This window comes from Trachinotus anak, unplaced genomic scaffold (assembly GCF_046630095.1).
Source record: "Trachinotus anak isolate AG129_WGS33_773 ecotype Australia unplaced genomic scaffold, CSIRO_AGI_Tana_v1 ptg000025l, whole genome shotgun sequence".
Lineage (NCBI taxonomy): Eukaryota > Metazoa > Chordata > Actinopteri > Carangiformes > Carangidae > Trachinotus > Trachinotus anak.
This window is the reverse complement of record NW_027273876.1, coordinates 1,248,495-1,275,430: the sequence shown is the minus strand read 5'-3', so window position 1 is coordinate 1,275,430 and position 26,936 is coordinate 1,248,495. Positions and strand designations below refer to the sequence as shown.

General features: G+C 41.9%; 1 protein-coding gene across 5 annotated transcripts in view; it reads left to right on the top strand.

Moving 5' to 3' along the window:
• grid1b (glutamate receptor, ionotropic, delta 1b) overlaps positions 1-26,936 on the top strand; it is a 455,594-nt gene that overhangs the window by 303,454 nt on the left and 125,204 nt on the right. For all 5 annotated transcript variants that reach the window (XM_071462859.1, XM_071462860.1, XM_071462862.1 and 2 more), the window contains one exon: positions 1,012-1,217. In XM_071462859.1, coding sequence (XP_071318960.1) covers positions 1,012-1,217 — 206 coding nt within the window. The remainder of the gene's footprint in view (positions 1-1,011; positions 1,218-26,936) is intronic.

The following is a 26,936-nucleotide window of genomic DNA, read 5'->3' as shown; positions in this document are numbered from 1 at the left end:
CTAGTTGAGGTCTTCTAAGAGCATTTCCTAAAGGTTAAGGTGTTTTGGGTTTAGACAACTGATGATTTGGTTAAGATTAGGAAAAGACAGTCAGCATGGCTGAAGGAAACGATGTTGGCTTTTGATGGGATACCACACAAAACCACCATCTTACATGTTTTCATACCAAAGTTATGCACTTTAAGCCTGGCAGCATAACCACAGACCATTTTCAGCTGCTAAACAAATCACCAGCATCGTCATTTTTCTTTAGACTCCTCTTGTCCAGCAAACTCCTTCCTCAGTCTACTCAGGACTAAAAATAAGCCAACAGCTGTAGAGCCGTGGAACAGATGTGTTGGTACAGGTTCGTGCTTTCTGTTTCGGTCTGTCAGGTCAGTGGAGAACGTGTTGTCTTTGTTTGGAGATCGTTTTACAGACACAAATGCTCAGTGCGAGTGAAGATCTAGTGTTTTGAGGTGATTTAACGACCACCTTATAGAAGACACTGTGAAATGGAGATGACGGGCTGAGTCCTGGCTCAAATGTCTCTCTTTGCTGCATTTTGATTGGTCACGAACATGACTGAAAAAGACAAACAAGGCTTTTTAGCCTTTATTTACTAAGGAAAAGTTTTTCTGTTGTGTGATGTTCGTTATCTTTCCCAGACAGTCCTTGGATTTTAACTGTCAGGTCAACAATTCAGCATCACAGTGTCTGAGAGGAGATCGGATCGTAACATGCAGAAGGTTTCATTTTCATCGGCAGCTGGTTGTAAGATTTAACCTTGACAGGAGACCTCCTTGAGCTACTGACTAAAGAATGTCCAGCCATTCTTTTTTCTTACTTATTAAAAGCCACTGTCACTGGCCTGTGATGATTACCTCAAAAATTATATTTGCTGTGGTTGAATTGTTTTCTGTCTTTTTTTTCCCTTCTCTTTGTCCTCAATCTTCAGATTTCCAGACTTTTCTTGAAAGCACCTTTGCAGTAATTTATTTTTGACTCTTTTCTTTCTTCCTCTTCCTCCAGATATCCGTGGCCTGCAGGGTTTTTTGGACCAGACGTCCCGTCAGGGCGTGGACGTCGCGCTGCAGCGAGTGGACAGGAACATCAGCCGAGTCTTCACCAACCTCTTCACCACCATGAGGACTGAGGAGCTCAACCGGTACAGAGACACGCTACGTAGAGCCATCCTGCTGCTCAGCCCCCACGGAGCGCACACCTTCATCCAACAGGTCAGTCCATGTTCGGTTTATTATCTAATGTTCAGTGTGTCTGGGGACAAATACCTACTGGGAACTGGGAATAACCCAGAATTCATGTGGTGTCGGAATCATCGGAAAAATAACTTTCATTCAAGTCAGACACACACGAGGTACTTGAATGGAACAAGTACCAAAGTGTACATAGGAAATAAATGAGCAAGAGAGTTTGCAAAGTAAATGACTATGTAAAGGAACCAAGTGAGTGGACATAGGGAATAATGGTGTGTTTAAGGGAGAAAGTGAGTGTGTTAAGGGAACAAAAGAGAATGTAGAGGGAGCAAGTGAGTGGACATAGGTACAATAGGTAAGGACTGAATGTGCAAAGGGAACAAGTGTAGATCGGGAATAAGTGGCCATGTTAAAAGGACATATAAATGTAACAAGGGAACATGTTGTGTAAAAGGAACAAGTGTACAAAGTGTACATGAGTAACAAGTGAGTCTGTTTAGGGAGCAAGTGAGTGTGTCAAGGGAAGACATCAGTATACATAGAAAATCTTGTGTAAAGGGAACAGGTTTGTCTATTAAGTGAACAAATGAGTTTACACATGGAACAAGCAAGTGGAAAAAGGAACTAATCAATGTGCAAAGGGACAAACGAGTGTATAGAGGAATAAAAGGCAAAAACCTGACTCTGTTTATCCAGCCTGTGTCCATCCTCTCACTGATGAACACAGTGATCAGTGATCATTTAGAAGCCTTTGGTGTGTGTGTGTCCAGGTGGAAGTGGCCACCTGGAGTGACAGATGGAGCTGGTTGGTCCACACACACACACACACACACACACACACACACACACACACACACACACACACACCAGAAGCTCATCTAAGGGGATGCTGAGTGTTGCTCAATATTTATTACCTGTTTCATTTTTCACCATGACTCCTGTCCATGAATCACAGTGATGTGTGTCTGAATGTGTGTGTGTGTGTTAATGTGAGTGAATGCCTTTAATTATTTACATGATCTGTGACACTGTCTGTCTTAACTGTGTGTGTGTGTGTGTGTGTGTGTGTGTGTGTTACGAGCATTTGTTTACATGTCTGCACACGTGATGGTTTGGGAACATCTGTACACTTCTGTGTGTGTGTGTGTGTGTGTCTCTGTGTGTGTGTGTACATATTTGTGTGTATGTGCAGTCAGGTCAATTAAGATATTGAAACAATTGTGTCTCTCTCTGGAGGATGGATAACAGCAGGGAGCTGCATTAATACTTAAAGCTGCCGCCATGGCAACACAGCTTGACTGGCAGTCTGAACAAACAAGAAGACTGCTACACACACACACACACACACACACACACACACACACACACACATACACACACACATACACACACATAAACACACACACAACAACACGAAAACAACAACAGGCAAAAGCAGATGAGAAGAAAGACATCACATGGACAAAGTTGTGGTTTTCCAATAGAAACACACACAGCCAGTGATTATTACTGGGAATGAAACGAGAGAAAGAGAAAGCTGTAGGAAAAAAAGCACCACCCTCATCATTAAAATTTCTTGAAAGTATTTACTTCTAGTTTCCCATTAAAAAGCTGCTTTGACACAGCTGTTATCAGATACGGGACATTTCTGCCCACGGCGACAGTCTTCATGTTTCATTTCAGTTCTGCTTTTCTCAGGCTTTAGAACACATTCATGAAGCTTGATTAAATCCTGCTGTAAAAACAGATGGTGCACTTGCAGCCTGGATGGTCAGATAGATGTTTTACAGCCTGTCAGTCAAACATACATTTATAGCATGTAGTCTCATTTAACTTGTGTGTGTGTGTGTGGAGGAAATAGTCATGGAAAGTTTTGTTAATTAGAGATTTTTTTCAGTTATACATGTGAGACACACCTGGTGCAGCAGGAAGCTTCTGATCTGAGGGCAGTGAGTCTGTCAGCCTCTCTCCGTCATCAGTGGTCAGACCTATGATAGCAGCTCTATAAGGATGTACTAAAGCACAGCGATGATCATATGTTAGAACGCCACAGTAATAATTCACATCATGTTCCTTGTGACCTGTAAGAAAGCAGCAGTGTACATTATGTTACCACACTCAGTCATTCAGCTTCTCATTGAAATCATCAGACTGTATAACACACTGTATGTGGTTGTATGAGGTTGTACCATGTTGTGTAATTTACCTTATGGTTCATGTTTGTATGCATGTGTAGTGATAAAGTCCTGGTAACAATCGCAACAATAACACTTCTCTCAGGTACGTCTGTCTAATGGTGTTAATGTCCATGTGTAACTGAGTGTCTTCAAAAAAGTGGAAGAGTTTTGCACAAATAGCTCTGTGTGTGTGTGTGTGTGTGTGTGTGTGTGTGTGTGTGTGTGTGTGTGTGTGTGTGTGTGTGTGTGTGTGTGTGTGTGTGTGTGTGTGTGTGTGTGTGTGTGTGTGTGGTGCGCACACATTGACACTGAGACATTCATTAGCACCAGGACATGACAGTGTAGGAGGGTGAGACTGAGCTGAATGAAAGTTGCACTCTTCAGTAATGTCATGGCAACGTGTTAAAAGCTTTCACACACACACACACACACATCCACAATAACAAAACACACTGCCAGAAAGAAGTTGTTACTTTTTCAGTCTTGCTGTGAAACATGCATGAACCAATCAGGAGTGATCTTCCCACTCTGCTGTTTTTGTGTCGTAATGATTCTAACTACAGAGAACGTAACAGAGGTATAGTGATCTGTCAATCAGTCATTTTCAGAGGAAGAGGGAGAGTATCTGGTTTTGTTGGCAGCCGTGACACTGAAAGCCGTTTGACTTGCTAACCTTTAGGGATGGTCATTAATGCTAGCGTTAGCATGCAGCCTAAAGGGGTTAGTAACATTCCTGCCATACGGTGCAAACACAGATTTAGAGTCAAGCATCAGATTTGATCTGTTGATATCACTTCAGCAGTTCTAGATGGATCCGTTGTACTGAATCAGAACATTTGATGGTTTGATTACATTAACCTTCTGTCTAACTAGTGAATAGTTGCAGTCTTTAGTTTGTTGCGATGGTGTGGTGAGCAGAAGGTTTGTTCTTTGTCTGTCCCTCAGCCTGCGTCATGTTGTACTCACTGTCTCACTGTCAATCCAGTGTCCTCAGAGATTACGAAACCAACCCGACCAATCACACGTCTCCACGAGGCGTCTCGACTGCAGGTTACATGCATAAGCTTTGAAGGAAAATGTCCTGTTAAAAAACTTCTGTGCAGCAGTTCATTATGACCCATAGTTACCTTTATTGTCAGGCGACGTCTAGTGGCCGTAGGGATCATGATGGGAGCAAAGGAGGAAGTCATGTGACGTTACATAAGTGGTGGGTCGACACAAGACTTCGACACAGGAGAGAGCTGTTTGGTTGGTTGTTGATGTTGAAGGACTTGTTGCTTTGAAGCTTTTAACGTACAACCACAAAACATCAACGTGTTAACACAACACCAGCTGAGCCTGACAAAGTCTAGCTTAGTCTGAAATGTCCTGCAGTGGCCACCGTACAGAGGCTAAACCCCTCAGATGCAACATGACCGTTCCTCTGGCGCCACCCTCAGGCCACCGGCGGGACAGGAAGGTGTGGCTGTGGGTCCTCGGGAACGCTGATGTGGCTCCTGGCCTTACTGCTGTTTGTGTGTCTGTCAGTGTCTCTGCATGAATCACAGTCAGCCGTCAGTCGACTCTGTGAATCATTATCGAGTGTGTTTAAATCCAAGCAGGGAAATTAACACCAGCCTCACACACACACTCACGTTCACACCTGAAGCTGTCGGTGTGTGTGTGTGTTCACTCTCACTGCCCCCTCCCGTCCCTATATCTCTCTGTCTCCTTCCTTCCTCCTTATATTCTCTTCCCTCTCTTCTCCACTACCGCCTCATCTTCTCCTCGTTTCCACCCTCCCTACCTCTTTTTTTTTTGCTTACTATTTCCTCACCTTGTTTTGTTCTCCACCCTCTTCTCTCTTCTTCTTCCTCCAGTGTATCTCCTGTTGCTTCCTTTCCTTCCTCCCTCTACCCTGTATCCTTCCCTCCTCCAGAGTCCTCCTTTTCTTCCTCCATCCTTCCTATTCCCTCTTCCCCATCATCTTCTCCTCATCCTCTCCTGTTGTTAGTCACTCCCACATCTCCCTATATTCCCCCGTCTTCCCTTCTCATGTTCTCTCTTTTCCTTCCTTCCTTTCCTCTCTCCTCTTCTTCTCTCTCTTAACATCTTTCCTTTTTTTAATCCTATGACATCATCGCTTCTTCCCGTCCTGTTCTCTTCCTCTATTTCTTTCACCTGCTCTTCTTTCCCCCTCTTCTCAATCCTTCCCTGTTCCCTAGCTTCCTTTATCCTCCTCTCTCTCCCCTCTCTGACATCAGAGAGATATTTGTTCATTTTATTTAAAGAATTGGATTTTTCTCTCATCTTATTATTGAATTGTATTACCCTTAATGCTTTGGTAATATTGTTCACCAGACATTGCTGCCAATAAAGCTCACAGAGAGTTTACAGGAGGAATAAATCTCCATCACTGGAGGAGTGAAGTTTAGATTGGGAGGCAGGACAAAGCTCTGGGTCCCCAGGAGAGACAGATTAACTGACAGGATCCCATCAGGCTGCTGAGCAGTGATGTGTGACACCTGCACAGGCACAGTCCAGGTCCGTGTGTGTGTGTGTGTGTGTGTGTGTGTGTGTGTGTGTGTGTGTGTGTGTGTGTGTGTGTGTGTGTGTGTGTGTGTGTTTTACATGTCCTCAGGGCAAAAACCTTCCACTGGCAAATTGAAAATGACCTCAATAAATACAAACAGCCATTTTCTTCTTTTCTATTTCTCTCTCTCTCTCTCACTCACTCACTCACTCACTCACTCACTCACTCACACACACACACACACACACACACACACAAACACACACACACACACTACTGCACATCCATATTCTTGTTCATTCACCCAGTTAAAGGAACGTTCCCTGTTTTTTACGACCTGCTGAGTCATATTGACGCAGTTTTGTCCGTTGTTCCCGTCGGTTGAGTTGCAGGGCACGAACAAATATCTGGACATGTTGAGTTATGAAACCTGAGTCACCATCTGATGCCTCACAGATAAAGTGAAACACTGAGTCCAGACTTCTCCTCTCCTCTCTCAGGTATTTGCTACCAGGAATCTCAGACGTCCACCCTCTGCACTGTGACATGTCAAGACTTTTATGAAATCCTGCACAGATTTAGGTTCTATAGAGTCTGTAATATTCAACAGTAGCCATTCAGTGTATTGTATATTCTGCAATTCCCTCTGCATGTATAGTTTTTATTGTGATTGTCCACCATTCACACTGCCTACCTACACACAAGGTATTCACAGAAAACGAAGCCTGTATGTCATCCAGTGTTACTGCTGGTGATTTGATTTTAGTTTCCTGTATTACACTGACTACATGAGTAAACGTCTGCAGACTCATTATCATCAGCTCTGTGGACATCACCGGTATATTCTATTTGGATACACCCAGAGAGGTGGTGACATCCCAGGACCTGTTCATGTGGCTCCGTCAGTCTCTATGAAACACTTTGTGGAAATGTGACTCATGATCAATGACTGATCAGGTTGATTCTTCAGGAATCACTGCAACACATGATTCAGAAATCATTACAATGAAAGCTAGTTTACATTTGAATTATGTACCTGATCATTTGTTTTAACACTGATTGGACAATGTTGTTATCACATTGTCATTATTTCAACCAGCTGATGAACAAACTCCATCAATCAGACGCCAATATCAACTCAAAGTTTTGAAATCTGAAGTTTTAATAACATTAGTTTTTTTTATTATTATTTTTGTAACTTGATTGCTGCTACTCTTTACATTTTTGTGTGTAGTCATGGTATATAGTCATGGTTTGTTGGAAGTTGCTTGTGTGGTTGTGTTTTAGTTCTTTAAGTCTCGAGGCTGCCTGACTGAGCAGTTGTTTGAATACCAGGGCCTTACAGTGAAGTATAGGAAGGTTTAAAGTCGATGTCTGTGTGATGAAGAGAGCTGACAACGAGTAAAGCTACAACTGTGCACTGGGGTTTCGATGCTGTCTGAATGAATGAATCAGGAAACAAAGCTGCACACTGACAATAAGGGAACTGTTTCATATGTAAATGAAAACAGTAATTTTCATAGGTACATGATTTTACCTCTTTTCTTTTTCCATTGTTAAATGCATTTATTTTTCATCAAACTTTCTTCCACCTGAGGAGCTTTTCCAGCCTTTCATTACTCTGATTACAGCTTTTATCTCCCACCTTTTCTTCCCTCTGAGACATTTTGCTTTGCATCATGAGCAGGAGTTTGTTCTTAATTGACTTGCCTTCAAAAACAAAGGTTAAACAACTGAAAGGCTAAACAAAAAGAAACATTTTCTCCGTCCCTGAGCCACTTTCTGCACTAGCTTGACCTTTACAGTTGCAGTAAGATGGTACGTAGTGTGTTTGCAGTTCAGTTTGTTTCCAAGAAACAGGGGGAGATAAATCTGTCCCAAACATGTCTTGGATGTAAATGGCAACCCATCTGCTGGGCTTGTAAAGTCTCTGGATTAGAAAGCCGTTAAAGACAAGGTTGCCAGTCCCACGCGGCTTCATCGCACTTTTCCAGCTTGTTTCTTAATCATTGTTAATCACCCGGATTTGTCTCCCATCAAGTTAGTCCTTGTGAGGCGCTAGAAGGACGACATCGCTAATGAAGCGAGGAGAGGGAGGAGGAGAGGAGAGGACAAGAGGGGAAACAAAAGAACAAAAGGAAAAGCCGTAGCCTCTCAGCCTCAACAGGAAAGAGAAAAAAGACATGAAACACGAGGAAAAAATGAAAAAACACGACACTGTGTTCAACTTCAACAGAGCGAAAAAGGGAGAAAATGAGACAAGAAAAGACAGGACACAAATAAGAGTTTGATCTGAACCTTGACAAGGAGGAGGAGGAAGAGGATCATTTATAAAACCCACAGGAAGAAACCCTCATAAAGAATAAGAACTGATTTCTGTCTCAGCAGAGGGAAAGGGAAAAATATGAATGTTAAAGTTTGAGCTCTGCACGCATTTCATATGTAGAAAGTCATATTTAAACAGGCTTGAAGGATTTGTTTCAAGCCTCCATCAGTGACTCCTGCTCACAGAGTCCTCTGAACGTATATTCTCTTTGGCTGAAAACCTGCAGCGTCTCCAACATGTCAGATTATTGAAAACATTTCACTTCTAACCATGTGGGTGTTTAAGCAAACATTCCCACACAGTCTGACATGTCACTCGTGTATCATTTATCTTTAACAAAATATCTTGAGCCACGCACGCAACATGAGGACCTGCATCACGCCTTACACATGTGCACTGTTGTGGATATACAATCTATTGAACATCAGTCTGAATCAAACGGTCCTCCACAGCCGAGCCGTGGTATTCCTTATCCAAGGAAACGATAAGTCTTACATCTCTGAACTGTCTTGGAGTTCCTCCAAGGAAATGTCATCTGGCATTTCCATCCCTGCACACGAGACAGTCTCAGTCCAGACTGTTCTCGTCTGCAGTTCTCTGATGGCGGAACAAGCTACTGAGTACTATCAGAGCAGGGACAACCCTCTCCATCTTCAAGAACCTCTTGAAGACTCACCCTAGCATGCCTGACTAGCTCTTACTATGCACCATGCACTGTCAGTGCACTTCTTTACCTGATCTCACTGACTAGATGTAGCACTCACACCAAGGTTTCCTCTGCAATGAAGCTTTAGTGATGTCCCTCTCTTGTAAGTGGCTTTGGATAGAAGCATCTGCTAAATGAGTGGATGTGATGTAAATATAAACTGAGGGGGGCGGACTTGTGTCAAGGACCAGCAGTTTGTTTGATTGAACTGTTTCTGAGGGCCTCCTGCCTTTACCAACCTCCTGATGTTAGTTTGGAAAAAACCATGAAAATACAAAATTACTTGTAATTACCTGCACACAGTGAATATAAAATACTGTGTATCTTGAGTTTCCACTGTGTAATTCCTTGTGAGGAAAACATTTCAAAAACAACTACTGTGCTCAGTAGAGAGCAGACCTCTGCCAAGGCTAAAGTCAAACAAAATTTAAGAGGAAAAAAAATTCAAATTCATAGTAAATGATCCGGATCAGCCCCAAAATTTAATGAGTTCTTCCCTGGTCCATGACTCAGCCCTCCGACTGGTTCTGTGCAAATCGGTTCTTTTTGCTTAATCCTGCAGACAAACAAACAGACACGGGTGGAAACATAACCTCCTTGGCAGAGGTAATTATTTCTACAATTCTGAAACCAGAAAATTGTTAATAACTAATTGTTTGTGGGAGTTGAGGTTGCTGAATAGAATAAAATGAATGAATTAGACAGGATGTAATAAGGTCCTAAGTCTGTAAATCATGGAGATTCACTTGACAGCAGAAATATGTTTCTGTGATCCCGGTAGTTTATATTATATCAGAGCATTGCTGTTCCTGTTTACAGCACTGCTTCTATTTGTATGAGCTGTTTCCCTTCCTATATCTTAACTTTCTGTGCCATTGAGGAACCAATTTTCCTACAGTTTCAGTGTGAAGTTTCATCATAAGTGTGAAGAAAACAGGACAAGAGGTCAGAGAGTAAGATGTTGCAAAAGAAAAGCGAGTTGTCATTCTCCATGTGGGATCATAATTGATCTCACCCACAGCTCTCTTGTTGTAATTGTAGCACTTAGTGTAAATGCTCTGCCCACTATCTAATTGCCTGGAAGGAGGTGGACGTGTAGAATACTTGACAAGCATTAGCTCTGATTGGAGATCAGCACCAGAGATGGCGCCTTTGGCTTGTTGGGTCACCGCCTTCATACAAGCTCAGATTATAGAGCAGAAGGTGACCGCAGCCCGATAAGACACACTCAGCATGGAATTTGACATTGTTCACGTCACAAAAACAGAAAGGTGATTTAAAAAAGGACACATGAGGTGTAAACGACCAGTGCTCCCAAGAATTTATTCTGTTATCAAAAAGAGTCAATTTATAAAAGGCCCTACCTAAACCAATTTAAATGTGTTTGACAGCTAAATATGTCTTCGTTAAAAGAATAATTCAGTCGGGCAGCCCCTTGGTGGAGTGGTTAGGGCGCGTACCACATGAGCGGATGCTCTTAGCAGCCGAGCGCCGGTTCAACCCCCAACCGGCCCGACTCTTTCCTGCGTGTCACTCCCCCTCTCTCTCTGCCCCTTTCCTGTCACCCTGTACTGTCCTGTCAATAAAGGCAAAAAATGCCCAAAAAAATATCTTTAAAAAAAAAAAAAAAAAAAAAGTTATTCAGTCGTAATTCAGTCTAGTGTTGCACTGCCATACTGCTGGAAGACTCATGAGAGACAGATTGAGGAAAAGCGGCAGCGGCAGCCTGGTTATCCAGATTGTTTTGGAATCTGAAAGCCTTTGCTGATAACCCTGATGATGCCCTGACATTCCTAGTGCTCAGCCTGATAAGTGGACCTATTTTTGTGTAGAACTGGTGGCTCCTTGAAGTCCTTAAGGCCTGAATTGTTTGTGGGAATTTCTAAACAAAAACAGACTCTAATTCACTCAGTAACAGACTCACAGATAGACGGCAAAAATGAACAAGCTTGGGCTCTTTGAATGAAGGACACTCAGTAGAATTTTGAAATGCAACAAGTATCCAGATCCCTATCACCAGGCTGGAGTGAGAACTGAAAATCTCAAAAATTCTCTGCTACATCAACTCTGCTACATCCATTTTAGTCAAAGGCAGGCAGCCAAAGAGCTTCTGTGCCTCCTGACAGGTAATCTAACTGTACAGTCTCCTGATTTCCATCACTAATGGCTCTCTGCACACAATATATAAATCATTTTTCACTTTTAAGTGACTATTCAACAGCCACAGAAACAGGCAACGGCCATCGTGCCAATCATCAATCATTTCTGACCATATGAACAAATGTTTTGGATAAAAGAGCAACAGAAATGTAGAATTTCAACTGTGTGGCTGTAAAACATGAAGTTTGAATTGTGATTTTTCTCTGAGTTTAAGCAGTTAAGTTGCATATAGTGAGGTTTGCTTGGTCAGAAAGGCAAGACAGTCCAGTTTCATATGATACCAAACAGGTTGTTGTGGCATGAGTGAACATTGCAGTTGGGAATAATGATGATGTTTTTGGACACTACAAATGTTTTTTTTTTTACATATTCTGAGGCAGTAACTTCGGAACAAGCTCAGTAGTGGAACGAGCTCAACCACCTGAATATGGCAGCCAGGGTTCATGTTTTGATGACAGATCTGGCTCCGGTGGTTTGTCTTTGATTGGTTTCCAATCATATTTCCCATAATCTCATGCATCCATCCATCCATCCATTTTCTTCCCCTTATACGTGGCTGGGTTGTGGTGGCAGCAGCTCAAGCAGTAGGCCAATCATCATATCTACTTTTTGTTTTAAAATTAACAACACCTCATTGGCAAAAAGCTGCCGAGACAACAACCTGGACACCCGGTGTTCACGGATGGCGGCTATTGTAAGGGCATTCGTATGACAGTCTCCCCTTTGGAAGCAAGATGAGATGGATGAGAGATAGATAGGAGATGGGCTGACGTGTCGTTTGTCACAGAGGGAAAGGTGGCAGTGGGTGTGGAGGGCTGCTGTCATTTGTTTGGCTGGTGGACAGCATGGCTGATAAAGCAGCAATCTGACAGGGCTAATCTGATATCAGCCCAGAGAGCTGAGGAAACACAACGCGCACAGGGCGAGTGACGTACAGGAAAAATATCAAATCGTCTTTCAGTGCATGAACTGTAAAAACAAGCACAGTGGGTTGAGTCTTCAAACCAGCAGAGAGACTGGGACGCCAGACGGACTGTGGGAACCAGGACCAGGGAGTGAACGGAAGATAAGGCCGTGATTCGTCAACAAGTCACACAGACACACAACAAACCACAATGCATGTATCAGTGTCACATATCTGCTCTCTGTATGGTGTTTACATCTTTGGCTTTGCAATCAGTCGTCACACACGTGTGCACCACTGCACACAATCTTAAACACTTGGTCACGGAGGATGGCTCTGCATGGATTTGCTTATCCACAACAACAGTCTCTTTCTAACCTTAAACACAAAGTACTGCACAGAAGCAGTTTTCTTCTAGACACCTCTGATGCCCCGTTGAAGATCTGTATGCAGCTGAGAGTCAGAGATCAGCTTCAGTCGCTCTCAAACACACACACACACATACGCCTCAGCTACCTGAGGGTTGTAATCAAAAGTGTTGGATTGGCTGTTGGTGCCATTTCTTACAAACCCATGCTGGTGTACTGTACATATACAGACATTGATACATGGGCAACAAACCTGTGAGTTTGTTTGTGTTGGTCAGGGTGTCAGGAGCTTTGACATCCAACAACTGAGACTCAACTGCACAACGGCAGAGTTTGCACAGCTATTCTTGTTAGGACCCTAACCCGAACCTTAACCTAACCCTGACTCACATCCTACCCCTAACCTCCACAAGGACCTTAGATAGGTGGTTTTGCCTCATTAGAACCAGGCTTTGGTCCCCATGAGGGCTACTAGTCCCAACAAGTTCAGTGTTTAAACCAGAAGAGGTCCCAAAGAGGTAACAAACACACACACACACACACACACACACACACACACACACACACACACACACACACAGCTTCTATATAACAAGACCCTCTGGAAAAATGTTCCCATCCCTCTCTCTTATTGTTTTCTTCTCTGTTGTTTTCTTCATATTTTTCAGACAGAGAGCTTCAGTCATCCATCTCTGTCTCACTCCTCACATCCTGCTTTCCCCCTTTTTCTCTCTCTCTCTTTCCCTTGCCACACTGTTTTTAGCCTCACCCGCCCGCCTTGTGGCTCACACTGTTATTCTCACTCGATCGCCCACTCCTCCTCTCTCTCACACAGTCTCATACACACATACACACACATTCTCCTCTCTTTGTCATAATCCATCTATCTTGTTACTCAAGAGTGCACACACACATTCAGTAGTTTTTTTCTTACATCCATCCAGAAGCAGAGAAAAGCTGGATGATGCTGTCAGGCTACAAAGCTCAGCACACACAGATGATCACATGCACTAGTGAACACATGAAACATCACAAAACCAGATGGTAAATCTGATCAAATTTAAATATTTGATTCTATGATACCATCGCAAGGACAGTTTTAATGAGAAGCAGTGGGATTGGCTTATAGCTTCCCTCATTAACAGGATGTCTGTTGGATCACGTACCGACATCTCTAAAACTACAGGGAACTACTATTAACTTAACCTGAACCAGACATGGGTCATTGGTTTAACAAAATTACCATCCATCCATTCGTCCATCTATTATCTGCTGCTGGGACCAGGTCGGGCTGGCAGCAGGTCAGCAAAGTAGTCCAGACATCCCTCTTCCAACGTCCAGTTCCAGAGGAGATATATAATCTCTGCAGTGTGTTCTGGGTCTACCAGTTGATTGTGCGACGTGAAGAACCGGTGGCTGTGCCCTGAGCTCCTCAACCTATCAACTCATTTCAGCTGCTTGTATCTGCAATCTCAATCATTCAGGTGAGGGTTGGAACGTAGATCAACTGGTAAATGAAGACATTTGCCTTCTGGCTCAGCTCCCTTTTCATCACAACAATCTGGTACGACGCCCACTTCACTGTTGATTCCGCACTAATCTCCGGCTCTATCCTATCGTCACTCTCACTCTCTAACAAGACCTCAAGATACTTAAACTTCCTCATTTGGGACAGGAACTCCATCCCAACCTGAAGGGAGCAATCCACAGCTTTGGCAGTGAACCATTGCCTCAGGCTTGGAGGTGCTGTGCACTAAAAGTCATGGTCTGATAAAGCCAACAGAACCACATCATCTCCAAATAGCAGAGTCACTGTATTGAGTCAAATACAAGCTGAGGTTGTATAATATGACAGGACTAGACATTTACATAATGACAACAGCAGGAGTTAGTGTAGAGTTAGTGAGCTCTGAAATTGTTCAGTTCGACTACTTTAACCTGCAGTGGTTTCTTTGTTTTGCCTCTACAGAGGAAATCAGTCTCTGAAAAATGAAAATGAGTCACAAGTGTCTCCTGATGTCTCTGATGTAAAAGTAAACCTGTGACTGAATCATCTGTCACCCAGCCAAGAATTGTCACCTGTGTCGCGATGAGCAGCTCATAAAGGACAGGTTGAGTCATTCTGTCAGAGAAAATCATTCAGACCAGGAGAGTGTGTGAGTATATGCCTCATAAACAGGAGCAATCAGCTGCACTTCACAACATACAACAAGCAGCACTAATTAGGGATTTATGTTGCCTTATAATGGAAGAATTTCATGTTTGATATTTTTTTAATTTTATTTTTGTTTCTCATCCTCAAAAACAAGTTTTCAATCATATGATGGTCAAATACAGTACAAGCAGCCTTCATTTGTCTCCACTTCTGAGCAGAGCTGCTACTGGATCCCACTGACATCCAGTGATGTGCCATATATTGTGTCAGCATACTGTAACGTCTCACTGCACATAGAGATGTCACGAGGCAGTCTTTGTTCTCTAAATGTAATGAAGGGAAAATAATAAGAGTGCTCTGCCATAGACCTTACAACAGGGGGGGTTGGTGTAATTTCAAATGTTATTAAATACATTTAAAAAGTGCAAAAACATCAGACACAACAAGATACTAATTTCCTTAGATACTAAATAATTCACTTTTCTGACATCCAAGATTCTCCCCTGACAACTGTGATGTCAGTAAGCAACAGTAGTCTAATAATCATTTTATCAGCCAAGGTCTTTAAAATTGTATTTTCAGTCATTATCTCAAATTAAGCATCAGCTTTGTCAAATTGTGAAAGTGATTTTTGAAGAAGTCACTTCATCTCCACTGAGCGTGGCAGAGTGTCCAGGCATCATGACCAGTTTCCTGCACAGGTGTCTGTCAGGTTATTGGCTGTAATGGAGGTGAATTATCCTTGTGGAAACCTCAGTGGAGCTTTTTGGACTGATGTGTGGCTCAGCATTTGGTTGTCAGCATAAAAAGAAAGATATCAGAGTGATCAGCTGTTTAATTGGAAGTAAATTTGTTTGACTTTTTGACCTCAGTGGTTGTCGCCTGTGCCCTTGGTTCATACCAGTAAGACCTCGTGGCAGCCTGTACTTCCATACCTCCACAGTGCACAGTGTATTTTTGTTGCCCTTTGGGGGACCAGTCACTGAGAGATCCACTAATCAGGATCCTAATAAAAACTAATAACACACCCCTGCTGCTGTCACTCTGCCCAACAACATCCTTTAGCTGAGCCCACTCAGGATCCTGTTGATGCTATAAACAGATGCCTTGGATGCACTCGAGCTCTGTACTCTTCATTAAAACTTGTAATTTTAACAGTAAACACTTGCTGCTGTGAACCATGACATGCTAACCTCTGTGCACTCCCAGAAAGCACAGCAGCATGCTGTTTCCATTTGAAATCAAGAGGAGAAGGCGGCACTGAGGGAACGTGTTTCCTTAATAAGTGATATTGATGCAGCTGCAGCTGTTATTCCTCCAGCACAGCACTTATTACTCATTAAGCTGCTTCTTCTGTCGCTGGTGAGGCTTAGCTCTTATAGCTTTCAACAAACAAAGTGATTATTGCTTTTATTTCAGCTGTACTTTAACACAGCTATGCCACTCACTTCGTTTAAGTTTTATGCGTCACTTAGAAAGTTAAAAATACTTTACATACTTTATAAAGCCTAGATAAATCAGGCACACAACTCCAAATACTAATTCCGTGGTACCTTTGTTCCATTCTTTTATTTATTTCTTAGGTAGCAAATATTACTTAAGAAAAAGGGAAAAATATCCGATACAGAAATATCTGGGTCCAAATACATGGAACACGATACAACAGTGGCACCTAGTGGACAAAACAGGAAACCATCAGCACGTTGCTTTGTAAATCTTTCTGAAATAATTGTACAAAATTATCAACCTCGAAGCTTCTTGTGTTTACAGAGATACCTTATGTCCATTTGTAAAAAGATATCAGTGAAAAAAGACACGGTATCTGACACACTGTAATAAAGCTACTCACTACCGAACACATGGAAAACAAACTCCAGTGGTGCCCTCCCTCCACAACCATTTGCACTTCTAAGCACAGTAATAACACAAAAAGGTGGATTTCTTTAAGTACATCAGACAACATTTAACCAAGATGTCACTTTACTGTGCTATGTAATTCTTAAATATCATAGGATTATTAGTGGATTCCCCCACCGTTAGCATCCGCAGCCAGTTTATATCCCAACAGTGCGTTCTTTTGTATTTCCTGTCTTTTCCCAGTGTCCTCTGGATTTTCTGGGCACTGCTACAAAATAGTGAAACTACACCCTCTGCTGTCGAAATCAACACAAATTTTCATTATAATGTTTTTTTTAATTTCCCATTAATATGGTGAATATCTCAACCAGGTGGTATATTGTTCACCACCTGGTTACATTTATATTCACTGCATCAAAATTTTGAGATATTCATAATTATTAAACAGTAAGTATGTAATTTGAAATTGTATTTATTATCTCACAATTTTGATTAACTCCAAGCTATTTTTTTTATCTTGGTGGAATTAGGCTTCCATATTGCGCTGATTGCAAAAAGTACAAAACTTATCATTGTCCATTCATGTGTGTAGTGAAAGAGTTTGCATTAAACATACATTACAATACTTTAAGGTATCATTTGAGAGGGACTGACCTACATGTTGCATGATGCAGTGATGACATCATAGCGCTGTGATGCAATGAGTTGTGCAATCCGTTGTGTCACCAGCGCATCATTTGAAACCTGAAATAGCTTCTCTCTCCCCAGACACTGAGAAACTTTTTGGCCTAAGACAACATCATAAACACAACCTCAGTCTTTCATCTGCAGAACTGCTTCTACCATCTGTTGTCGTACATCACAACTGCAATTTTCCCAACAATACTTTCCTAGAATAAAGCAACTGTGTTGGGTACAAGAAATAAGTGTCTCCCCAAGTATTGGAGATGGATTACTGAGATCAGGCAATTACTGGAGGATTTGCAGGACCGTGGATGTTCTGCAGTATGTCTGTGTTGTTGTTTGGGCCATTTTTCCCATTTATGTTGTCTGTCATGCTGCCGATACGAGAATTAAATCTCAGTGCTGTAGTTATCATCGTGAGCATAGTGAGTTATAGTGAGTTTCTCTGGGTGGCAGCGTGTGGTAATTATTCAGACGTGTAATCATAGGAATGCAGTTTGTCTTGATGGAGTTAGAGAGAGAGGAGGAGAAAGAAAACAGCATGACGGGGGAGAGAGGGAGGAGGGAAACTGAGAAATAAAAGAATAACCCAAAAAAGGAGGCGATTGGTCACACCGTAAGAGAGGGATGAGTCAGTCAAGTGAAGAGTCCCCGCCGCTGTGATCAGGTTTCCTCCTGTGTGCTCACACTGCATCCCAACAGGCCCAGCTGTAGGGCCCTGCTGCCACCTGCACCCAGACCAGCTCCATACCGAGCAACACAGCTACCTGAGAAGATGAGACCTGGATATCTCAACTGTCAGTTTGAAACATGCAGGTGGGCATATACCTGCAGTCCAAACCAGTACCTGCAGTGAGCATGTTTCTCTCTTTCTCTTGTCACTGATGACTGTTGACCATGAAAATGAGTCATATGAGTTTTCTGATCTGCCACCTGCTGTGGTCAAGCAGTCCACCCACCTGAAGAACCATACAGGTCATTCTTTTTACAGCTCACCCATAGGAGTGTCTCCTGAAATGACACCCTTACCTCGGTTATCATGGTTACTGTTATAACAGTCATGGTTTGGTTGGGGTCAGGCACTGAAACTACTTGGTTAGGTTTAGGAAAAGATGGTGATTTGGGTTTGTGGTTAACTTTCTCAAACAGTCATGGATATTAGAAACAACATAAACGTCTCAACCATCCAGAGCTCAGTGAAGCAACGGGCATCAAAGAAATGAATTTAAGTTGAAATTGTCTGAAAAAGTGAAAATCTAAAAGTTGGATTCAGTCCACACTTCATCTTTCTTGTGCAGCACAACCATTAATCTGAGAAGTCTCAATTCATTAAAAAATATTCAGCAGTATTTTTGTATGAATGGACTGAATAGACAAACAGCATGAGACCTTATGCTAATTTATTTTATTCAGCACCATGGGTATATCCAATGAGAGAGGACCCAGGCTCTTCATTATCTGTATAATGTGTCCACAGGATCAAAGAATTCTCCAGTTATTAGTCTGCAGCAGCCCATATCAGCCTCCTCCAGCCCAAACAAGCCCCTGTGTCCCGTACTAATGCCTTTATAAAGCCACTACTTGAGACATGAGCCCTGAAGTGCTCACTCGACGTCGACTCTGATTTAGCTCTGCCTCGACGTTTGCTGTACTCAGCCATCTGTTACACAGGCTCACAGATCCAAAATCAGCCTCTCGTCTCAGTTTGCTGTTGATCTGTCTGCCAGACTATTATCCAAGTTCAAACCCATTTTCTAGATGTCTTTTGATGGAGTGAGCTACAGCGCACAAAGACACTTTGTGTTTTGTCAATTTCTCTGTAAGACCATCCTTCAGCCTTCTGTTTAAGAAGACTTTGGCTTGTCTTTGTTGAGAGCTTATGTTTTTTTCCCTCCTGTGGTGCTCTCTGATTGTCTTTGAGTCTTCCACCAAACATAAACCACGAACCAAGAAGAACATTTATCAAAATTCCTCTGCCCATTCTCCACATGTTTTCTTATTTTAGATCATTAACAAATCCCATTTTTGAACAGAAATTGCTAAAATATAAGCTCTGCTTCTGAGATTGTTGATTGTGTTGATCAATGACAAAGTGCTCAGCAATCACTTCTTGTATAATTACTGGCTTCCCAAACCTTCTTTCTGACCTCTCTTCAGTTTCCCACCTGTTGCCATTTCAGCTTCACTGCTCTCTCAGACACCTCCACCTACAGTCTCTTTGTCATCGTCCATCTATTATTGTAAGGATGGAGGACGTTGATGTTAGCGACTCAAACTTCAGCGTGTTTGAACCAAGGATAGAAACGTGTATTTATCAGGGCTCTCACCAACATACTTCTGCTCTAATTACCTCTTCCATTGTTTCTACTGTACTCTGTGGCTAGACTGGTAATTAGACTGAATTGTCTCACTTTCATAGACGCTGTGGTCAGAGTTGCTCTGAGCAGTTAACTGAACTCAGCTCTTAACTTATCACCAGTCAGGTCATGTAAGAGTTGATACTTGATCTGTACAGCTGATTGCTGTTGCTATTTATGTGGCTCTGGCACAGGAAGTTGGGCTCCACGTTCTTAATCATGCCTCCAAAGCCCTGATTGGCTCAGTTATGTTTTCCAAGTGGAGAAGTAGCCTTCACTCAGCACAACACCAGACCTGTTTGTATCACTGTGGGCCTGAAGTAGCTCCAGTGAAAACTGTTGGCAGACACCAAAGCACCACAACAACAATTAGAAGTGAATATCTGAAGGTCTGGACAGATAAAACCAAAAATACATGCATTTCTGGATACGAGAGGTGAATGAGAAAATCCCTTCTTATGTCACGTCGGCTGTGGTGTGTGGTGACTTTTACAGAACCAGCTGCACTTTACTTCAGTGATGAAGCAGAATCCTGTATTTCACTGCATCAGTATTCTGTCCCACACTTCTCAAACTTACAGAGAAACTTATACCCTGATTAACAGACAGGAAAAGATATGAATATGAAAAAACTAAAATGCAGAAGTGAATGAAAAGACCTGGGTTTTATGTTAGATGGTGAACTGTAAATATGTAAACTGAATAAATATGTCCTGGCTGCTCTACAACCTAACTACTCATCTTCACACATGCTGACGAAGGTGATTAAAAGATTTACTAATGTTGATATGAGATGATGAATCACAGCAATTTGTCACTTTACTTCCTCTTCTGTGCTTTGGAAGAATTAATACTGTTTCCACATAAGTCTGAGTATGTGTATAATAATGTGTCGTAACTGGTCTCAGAACAGTGGATGCTGAGTCAAGGACATCTTCACACACACACTTGTCTGTAGAGGCAGAACTCTGTTCTGAGATATGAGGAGAGACATCACTTCCACTTCAGTATCGTTCTAACTGATGTCTATTTTTAGCTTTAACTGGTCAAGCGCTGCTGCCCCTGTCTGAAGATTCTCAGTTGTCTAGGTCATGGTCGATGAATCAGAGGAACTGGACTTGGTTGTACATACTTGAAGACGGTTCACATCTCATCTCCTGTTTTGAAGAACTGTAGCTGTGTCCCGATTCAGGGGCCACATCCTTGGGAGGCTGCCATGTGAAGACTGATTGCTTCACAGCAGCGTGACTAGACTGTCCCATTTCAAAGGCTCCTTCAGAGGTGGGTGAGAGCTTCTTTTCCTGGACCACAAACGATCCAATGGGTGAAACCTATCTCAAGATTCATCGTGTGATGGTAATGAAAACAAACAACAGTGACAGAGAGTCTGAGGATCACACCGTTCAATGTAAGTCCTGGGTCTCAGCTCTGCTTCCTTTACTTGCCCTGATGGCATGCCACTGAATTTGGGTGAACTGATCCTTTAATATTAGTGCTTTGTATGATAAGAATCTTATCACTCGTCTTTATGTGGATTTAAACAGTACAAGAAAACATCAGTGCTTTCTGCACTTATCTGCAGATTAGACTTATTTACCATGAAAAACCTCCTGCAGGTGAAAGCTACAATCCCACGTCACCACATGAAGGAGAGCAAAGACAAAAAGGAAGCTGCAGCTCACAGGACGAATTTATTTCCCGGCGTTGTGACAGCTATGTGGAACGTAAGGCGAAGGCTGCGCCGCTCCTGGGAAACTGGTGCTAACATGTTTTCTCATTCACTTCACATCGTCTCCATCACCCTGCCAGGCTGTTGGAGGCCGTGCTCAGCACTCAGCATATCGTACTGTCGACAAACACTGCCCTGCAGGCACGACAGGTGCTCTCTGGCAGGTAGCTGCTGTGACTGTGTCTCTTACTTCACTGAGCCACGTGGGGGTTGACAAGCTGACTTCTAACCCGTCAGCTCTGCTTCTGTTAGGAGTGTGTGGTCCGAAACCAGCAGGGAAAACATGACGCGCAGGAGGTTAAAGGCTCTGTTTGTTTCTTTTTCAAATCAATAACTCATTGGGGGTGGAATTACTTGTACTATAATTGGACAATATACATCTTTACAGCACGTCTTCCATCTGTGCAACAACAGATTCATGACACATACACCACTCTACTCCTTTCTAACAGAAACACTGTTTTTATTACTAATTAATTCAATTTTCTTCTGCTGTGCTTTTGTCCATTGTGAAGCTGCTGTCAGTAAAATTCAACTTCCTAAGGTGTTTGTTTAAAAGCCAGGCTCAGATGTTAGAGCAGGTCGGCTGCTGATCCCTGGGTTGATGCTTTGATCCCCAGCTCTTACATACCCAGGATGCATCTGGATGGAGATCCACTGTGGTGACTTCTCACATGAGCAGCCAAAAAACAACGACTGTAGACTTGTAAACTTCTTCCAAGGATCAGTACAATCTTAACTCCTATAATAATAATGTAGTGGAGTAAAGCAGCAGGCAATAGAATAACTCAAGTAAAGAACAATTGGCTCAAAATTCTACCTAAAGTACTTAATTACTTTCCACCAATGGTAGCAGATTAATGCTCATGGCTTTGGAGTGACATGTATAGCTATCTCATATGGCTGCAATGTTCAGGTGTCCACAAACATTTGGCCACCTGTTGTATGATGATGTATAGAACAGATAAAAAAAAACTTGCTTACAGAACCACTGCAGTGAGCCTGTCAATCATCTGCACCATGTTAAGATTTTTAATTGTGATTAAACACAGGATCATGGTTCATTCATCACATTTTAATAAACTTTTATTTTTCTGCAAAGTCAACGTCGGTGCTGACGTCAAACATGGCCGCCATGAGGATATCAACTAAGCCAATTAGACAACAAAGTCCCACTGCACACACACAAACTTGTCTCCCTGCTACCAGACAAACAGTTTGAGGGACTGTTTACAGTGTTAAAGCTGAAGAGATGCCTCGAGGATTTTGGATGAAACAGTGAGGTTTGTGTTTTCTATCGATTTGGAGCAGAAAGTTGCTGTGCTCCCCTGGGAGAACGAGGTGTTTCAGTATTCAAACAGTGATGTCGAAGCTTTAAAAGCCTGCGGTTTACCCACCCTCCAAAGGCTTGTCATTGTGCCTGTTTACATGAGCCGCTGGCAGATTTGTGGCGGCATATCTAACTCTCAACAGATAAATAAATGGTCTTTTTAAACAGTCGTCTCCCCTTGAACAGAGGGGACAAAAAAACAGTGTGAAAGGCCTTGTATCCTTTGTCAGGGAGAAGGGGAAATGGTGAGAGACAGAGGAACAGCGTGATACAAAGACGGAGGTTTTATCGTAGACCTGTGTTCCACACAGAGCAAATCCTGCTTTTTACTCCTGTGCAACCATCTTTTCTCCTTCTGCTTATCTCTTATCTCAGTATGGAGTCTTTTCATCGAGTGCCAGGAAGCTCTGAAACGTCCAAACGTTTCATTCAGAGCAAAGGCACAGGCAGAGAGCTGTCACCTCCGTCCCCTGCTGCTCTGATTTGTGTTCGATAAGATGCAGTTTGCTGTGTCAGGATGTCCCGTCACACCACAGCGCCGCCGTCCTCTGACACTCGCCTCATTGTTTATCTGTCCTCTCTGTTTTTATATTCTTCAGTAGTTTTGCAGCACGAGGCCAGTGCGTGTTCATGCATTATTAACTGACTTAATCCAAAATGGTTTAAAATAATTGGTGTTAAGAGTTTTTGTCTTGTTTCTTGTAAATATGCAGCCACTAGAAAGGCCACTAAGTGTAATCGCATTTAATCATTAATAACTGAGCCTGTGGCTGTTTGTATGTTTTTGGGAACGTCTTCCTGTGCACCACAGTACAACAGGAGTTTACACCCACAAGCAGCTGAAAGTAGGACGCTCTAATTAAAATGGTGATCACCGCTGAGTACAGTACAGCAGCATGTGGGACGCAGCAGGATGGTACAGTAAGAGAGGAGAGGAAGGAGCTGAGCAACGAAATCCTGCTGGGTTGTCCTTGAGCATGTCAGCCCACCTGAACGTGCTTCTAAAGCACTGCACTGTATCTGACCTTTGACCTCCATCTGTGGGGACGGGATGCACAGTTCAATAAAATGGTGATGTTATTGAGTTGCACATGTTAGCACAACAGCTCGAGTTATTTTGGCAGCCAGGGAAACCAAAGTTCAGTGAGAGGTGGTGAGAGAGATGTTATCTTTTTGGTCATTTTTAGCTCAAGTTTCTTTTTGCATTGAAGCTTTTGTATCAGCGTCCCTCAGTGTTCCCTCATCTTCTATGAAGCCTGAAAGCTGAAGCAGCCATATTCATATTTGTGTGAGCTTCAGGTTTTCTGACATTAGTCACCTGGTAATTTTAGTTCTCATCCCCTGTGAAAACATTCATGTTGCTTAGAAGCTATTCTCCTGGTGGATTCAATCACCTTGATTTTCCCCAAAGGGAAATTAGTCCTGCAGTCGAGTAAAACAATGCACACAGAAATTAAAATGCATACCTTAATATAACATACATCACTGTTTATACAATGATATATATATAAATATGCATGAACATGAATCCAAAACAGAATCTGGAATCTGAGAGTAAAGTAATTTAATCTGCTGAATGTTAGAGGTTCAGCTAACAGAGCACACAACAGAATCTGAAGCTCTGTGATTGGATGTTTCTTATTGAAATGCACCTTGGGAGTCACAGCTGACTTCTCCCCTTCAGTTTTTATGTCCACAAGCTTGTTCTTCTGACTTTTTTTAAATCAAAGGACCCAGACTCTCTTCTCAGCCTTCAGGACTTTGTTGGTCAGAGTCATTTCTTCAGTGCAGTGTTGGACCAGTGGAACAAAATGAAAACAGTTTGTATGAAGTTGTTTAGATTTGTCCTCTGCACAGATATCTGCAAATACATGAAACATAAAACACACCTCAGTGTGTTGACAGAGGCAGTTACAGTGTGTAACTCAGTTCTTACTTTTCTTCTGTAGTGGAGGGACCTTTAATTTCTACCATCCTCCCTGTGTGATGTTTGAACATCCAGCATATCATCGTGCCCTTCAGCAGCTTCGTCTCAATGAGACACCAAATATATTATAGATTGAAAAATAATAGTATAAAGTGAATATTTCCACTCATGAGGAGAATCACCAAGCCGCCTAGGAACAGGAAGCAAGTGGCGTGTTGAGCTAACACGAGCGCCATGGGGTCAGAAATTAATGGAGGCTGAGGGCAAAACTAAAAGATCATAAAATGCCCATGAAAAAAAAAAAGATAATTAGGAGTACAGATTTCTCATTTCAGACCTTTCATATTTTATTCATTGAGTTGTCTCATATTCACCCATCATAAATGTGACTTCTGTCCCCTGTAGGCCACCAAAGGTCATTTTGGTGGCTGGTGACGGGGCAATTCAGTTCTGTGTGGGAAAGAAAAATGGAAGAGAAAATACTGACCACCATGAAACTTGATTTATCAAAGAAATGCTGACCTGCACTAGCTCATGTTCGTATGTAAGGACTGCCTGGTCAACCTCCACATTAGTTTCATCTCAGTATCATTTTATCAGTTACTGCGGGAACCAAAGTCTCCAAGACATGACTCAGTTAGACGTCAGTCCTGTTGAAGAGGAGGTTGATGTTTTTATTGGACAGTTCATGTTGTAGCTCCAATATTGCTGCTCCTGTGGAGTTTTGGCTCCTTCTAAAAAAATCTTGCCACACAAATGAAAATCTATCAATATTCATAAATGAAAACAAAATGAGGCAGAGTTTTGTATGAGGTTAAATTTCTTTTTATTGCAAACATTAGTGAGGAAAGAGGTAACTCTGCTGATTGTAACTCAGTGTCTGAAAAAGCTGATGGATCTTTGACTTTAGATTATAGGTGTACAGGTGTGTTAAAGTGTAATCACCTGAGCCAGCAGGAACTCTGTTGTTCCAGTTGCCAACTGAGGGAACTGCATCCTTCCTTTTTTGTGACCTTGCATAAAATCACTTTCTCATCATTAAGGGTGTCTCCCAGTCGATGCACACTCTTCCTGGAATGTGTTTATTTTGTTTATTTGTTGGCATAAACTCAGTCATGTTACAATTAAGATACAGTCACAGGTACCTTTAGTTTTTCCTTACTTTGGTCTCTGAGGTCTTTTATGCAACACTTTAACTGACTTTAAGTGATTCCTTGAGTATAAGACTAAGTTAAGGAGAAAACCTTAAATACAAGTAAACATTTTAAGGAAACGATTAGTTATGCAACCATTTTTATTTTAAAGAAACCTTAACTTAGACTTTAGGGTAAATCTTAAGGTCTTTTGTGCGACCGGCTCCTGAGTTCAGTTTTGAATCTGCCAAACTCTTTATTGAGACGTACTCTAGTATCTTGTACCCAAATAGGTCAAGTTTATTTCAGGATCCAGTTCATGTGATTTCAGCTGATAGGCGACAGATTCATTTTACCAGAGATATATACTTTTAACTGTTCCTATGGTAATGTGCAGTCCAATATACCTTTCAAGAGGATTCTGAAGATCTGTTGACAGCTTCAAACAGCAGGAGCAGAATGAGGATGAATCACTGAAGGTAACATCTAACATGAGGTCTACCTACAAACCAGCTCAGGAGAGGAAAATTGGCCTTTTAATTTTTTTTAAATCTTGCTCTTGTGAGTGAAAGTACTCCAGTCTCCAGAAACACTTCACACCACGTCATGATTTATTTAACAAATACATTTAGGATACAAATAACACATGAATACTTAATAGACTATGAGAGTGGATATTTGTCTTTGGCCACACAAACTCTGACAATAAGAACAGAAAAGAACAAGAGAGACATTACTCGGCATGACAGACGACTCTTAGACCCTGATTTTCTCCTTAAATTTCTCCTTAAGTTGTTTCAAAACGTATTTTGTTCACACAGTCAGTGTCATGTTCTGGATATAATCTTCATCTTTTTGTTCTATCAATTCATTCAAGTGTTATTGCATTTACATTAGGTGAAATATTTAAATTCAGTCCTTTGGTTTATGACCAAATACCTTAAAACTGATCACATTCCCATCAGCCTCAGCTGCACTTGCGAATTAGCAAATGTTAGCCTGCTAACATGCTAAACTAAGATGGTGAACATGGTAAACATTATACCAGTTGAACATCAGCATGTTAGCATTGTCATTATAATGCATGTTATCATGTTGAGATTAGCATTTAACTCAAAGCACCACTGTGTCTGAGTACAGCCTCACTGTAGACTCTTAGTCTGGTTCAGTTCTCTTTCTGCCTGAACAAAGAAAAACAATTCATTTAATTATTTAGTGGAGCTAATGAAATTATTCTCCAGTATAAAGAGATGTTTTCTCATGCTCATTCTCAATCTCACGTTAATCATACATAAAAAAAAAAAAAAAAAGAATAAAACAATCACTCTGTAAAGTCTGTTGAATTACTTGTGGCCTAAAAGTAAACTTTACAGACTGTTTTGTTGGGATTATTTGATAATTACAGGAGGAGAGGA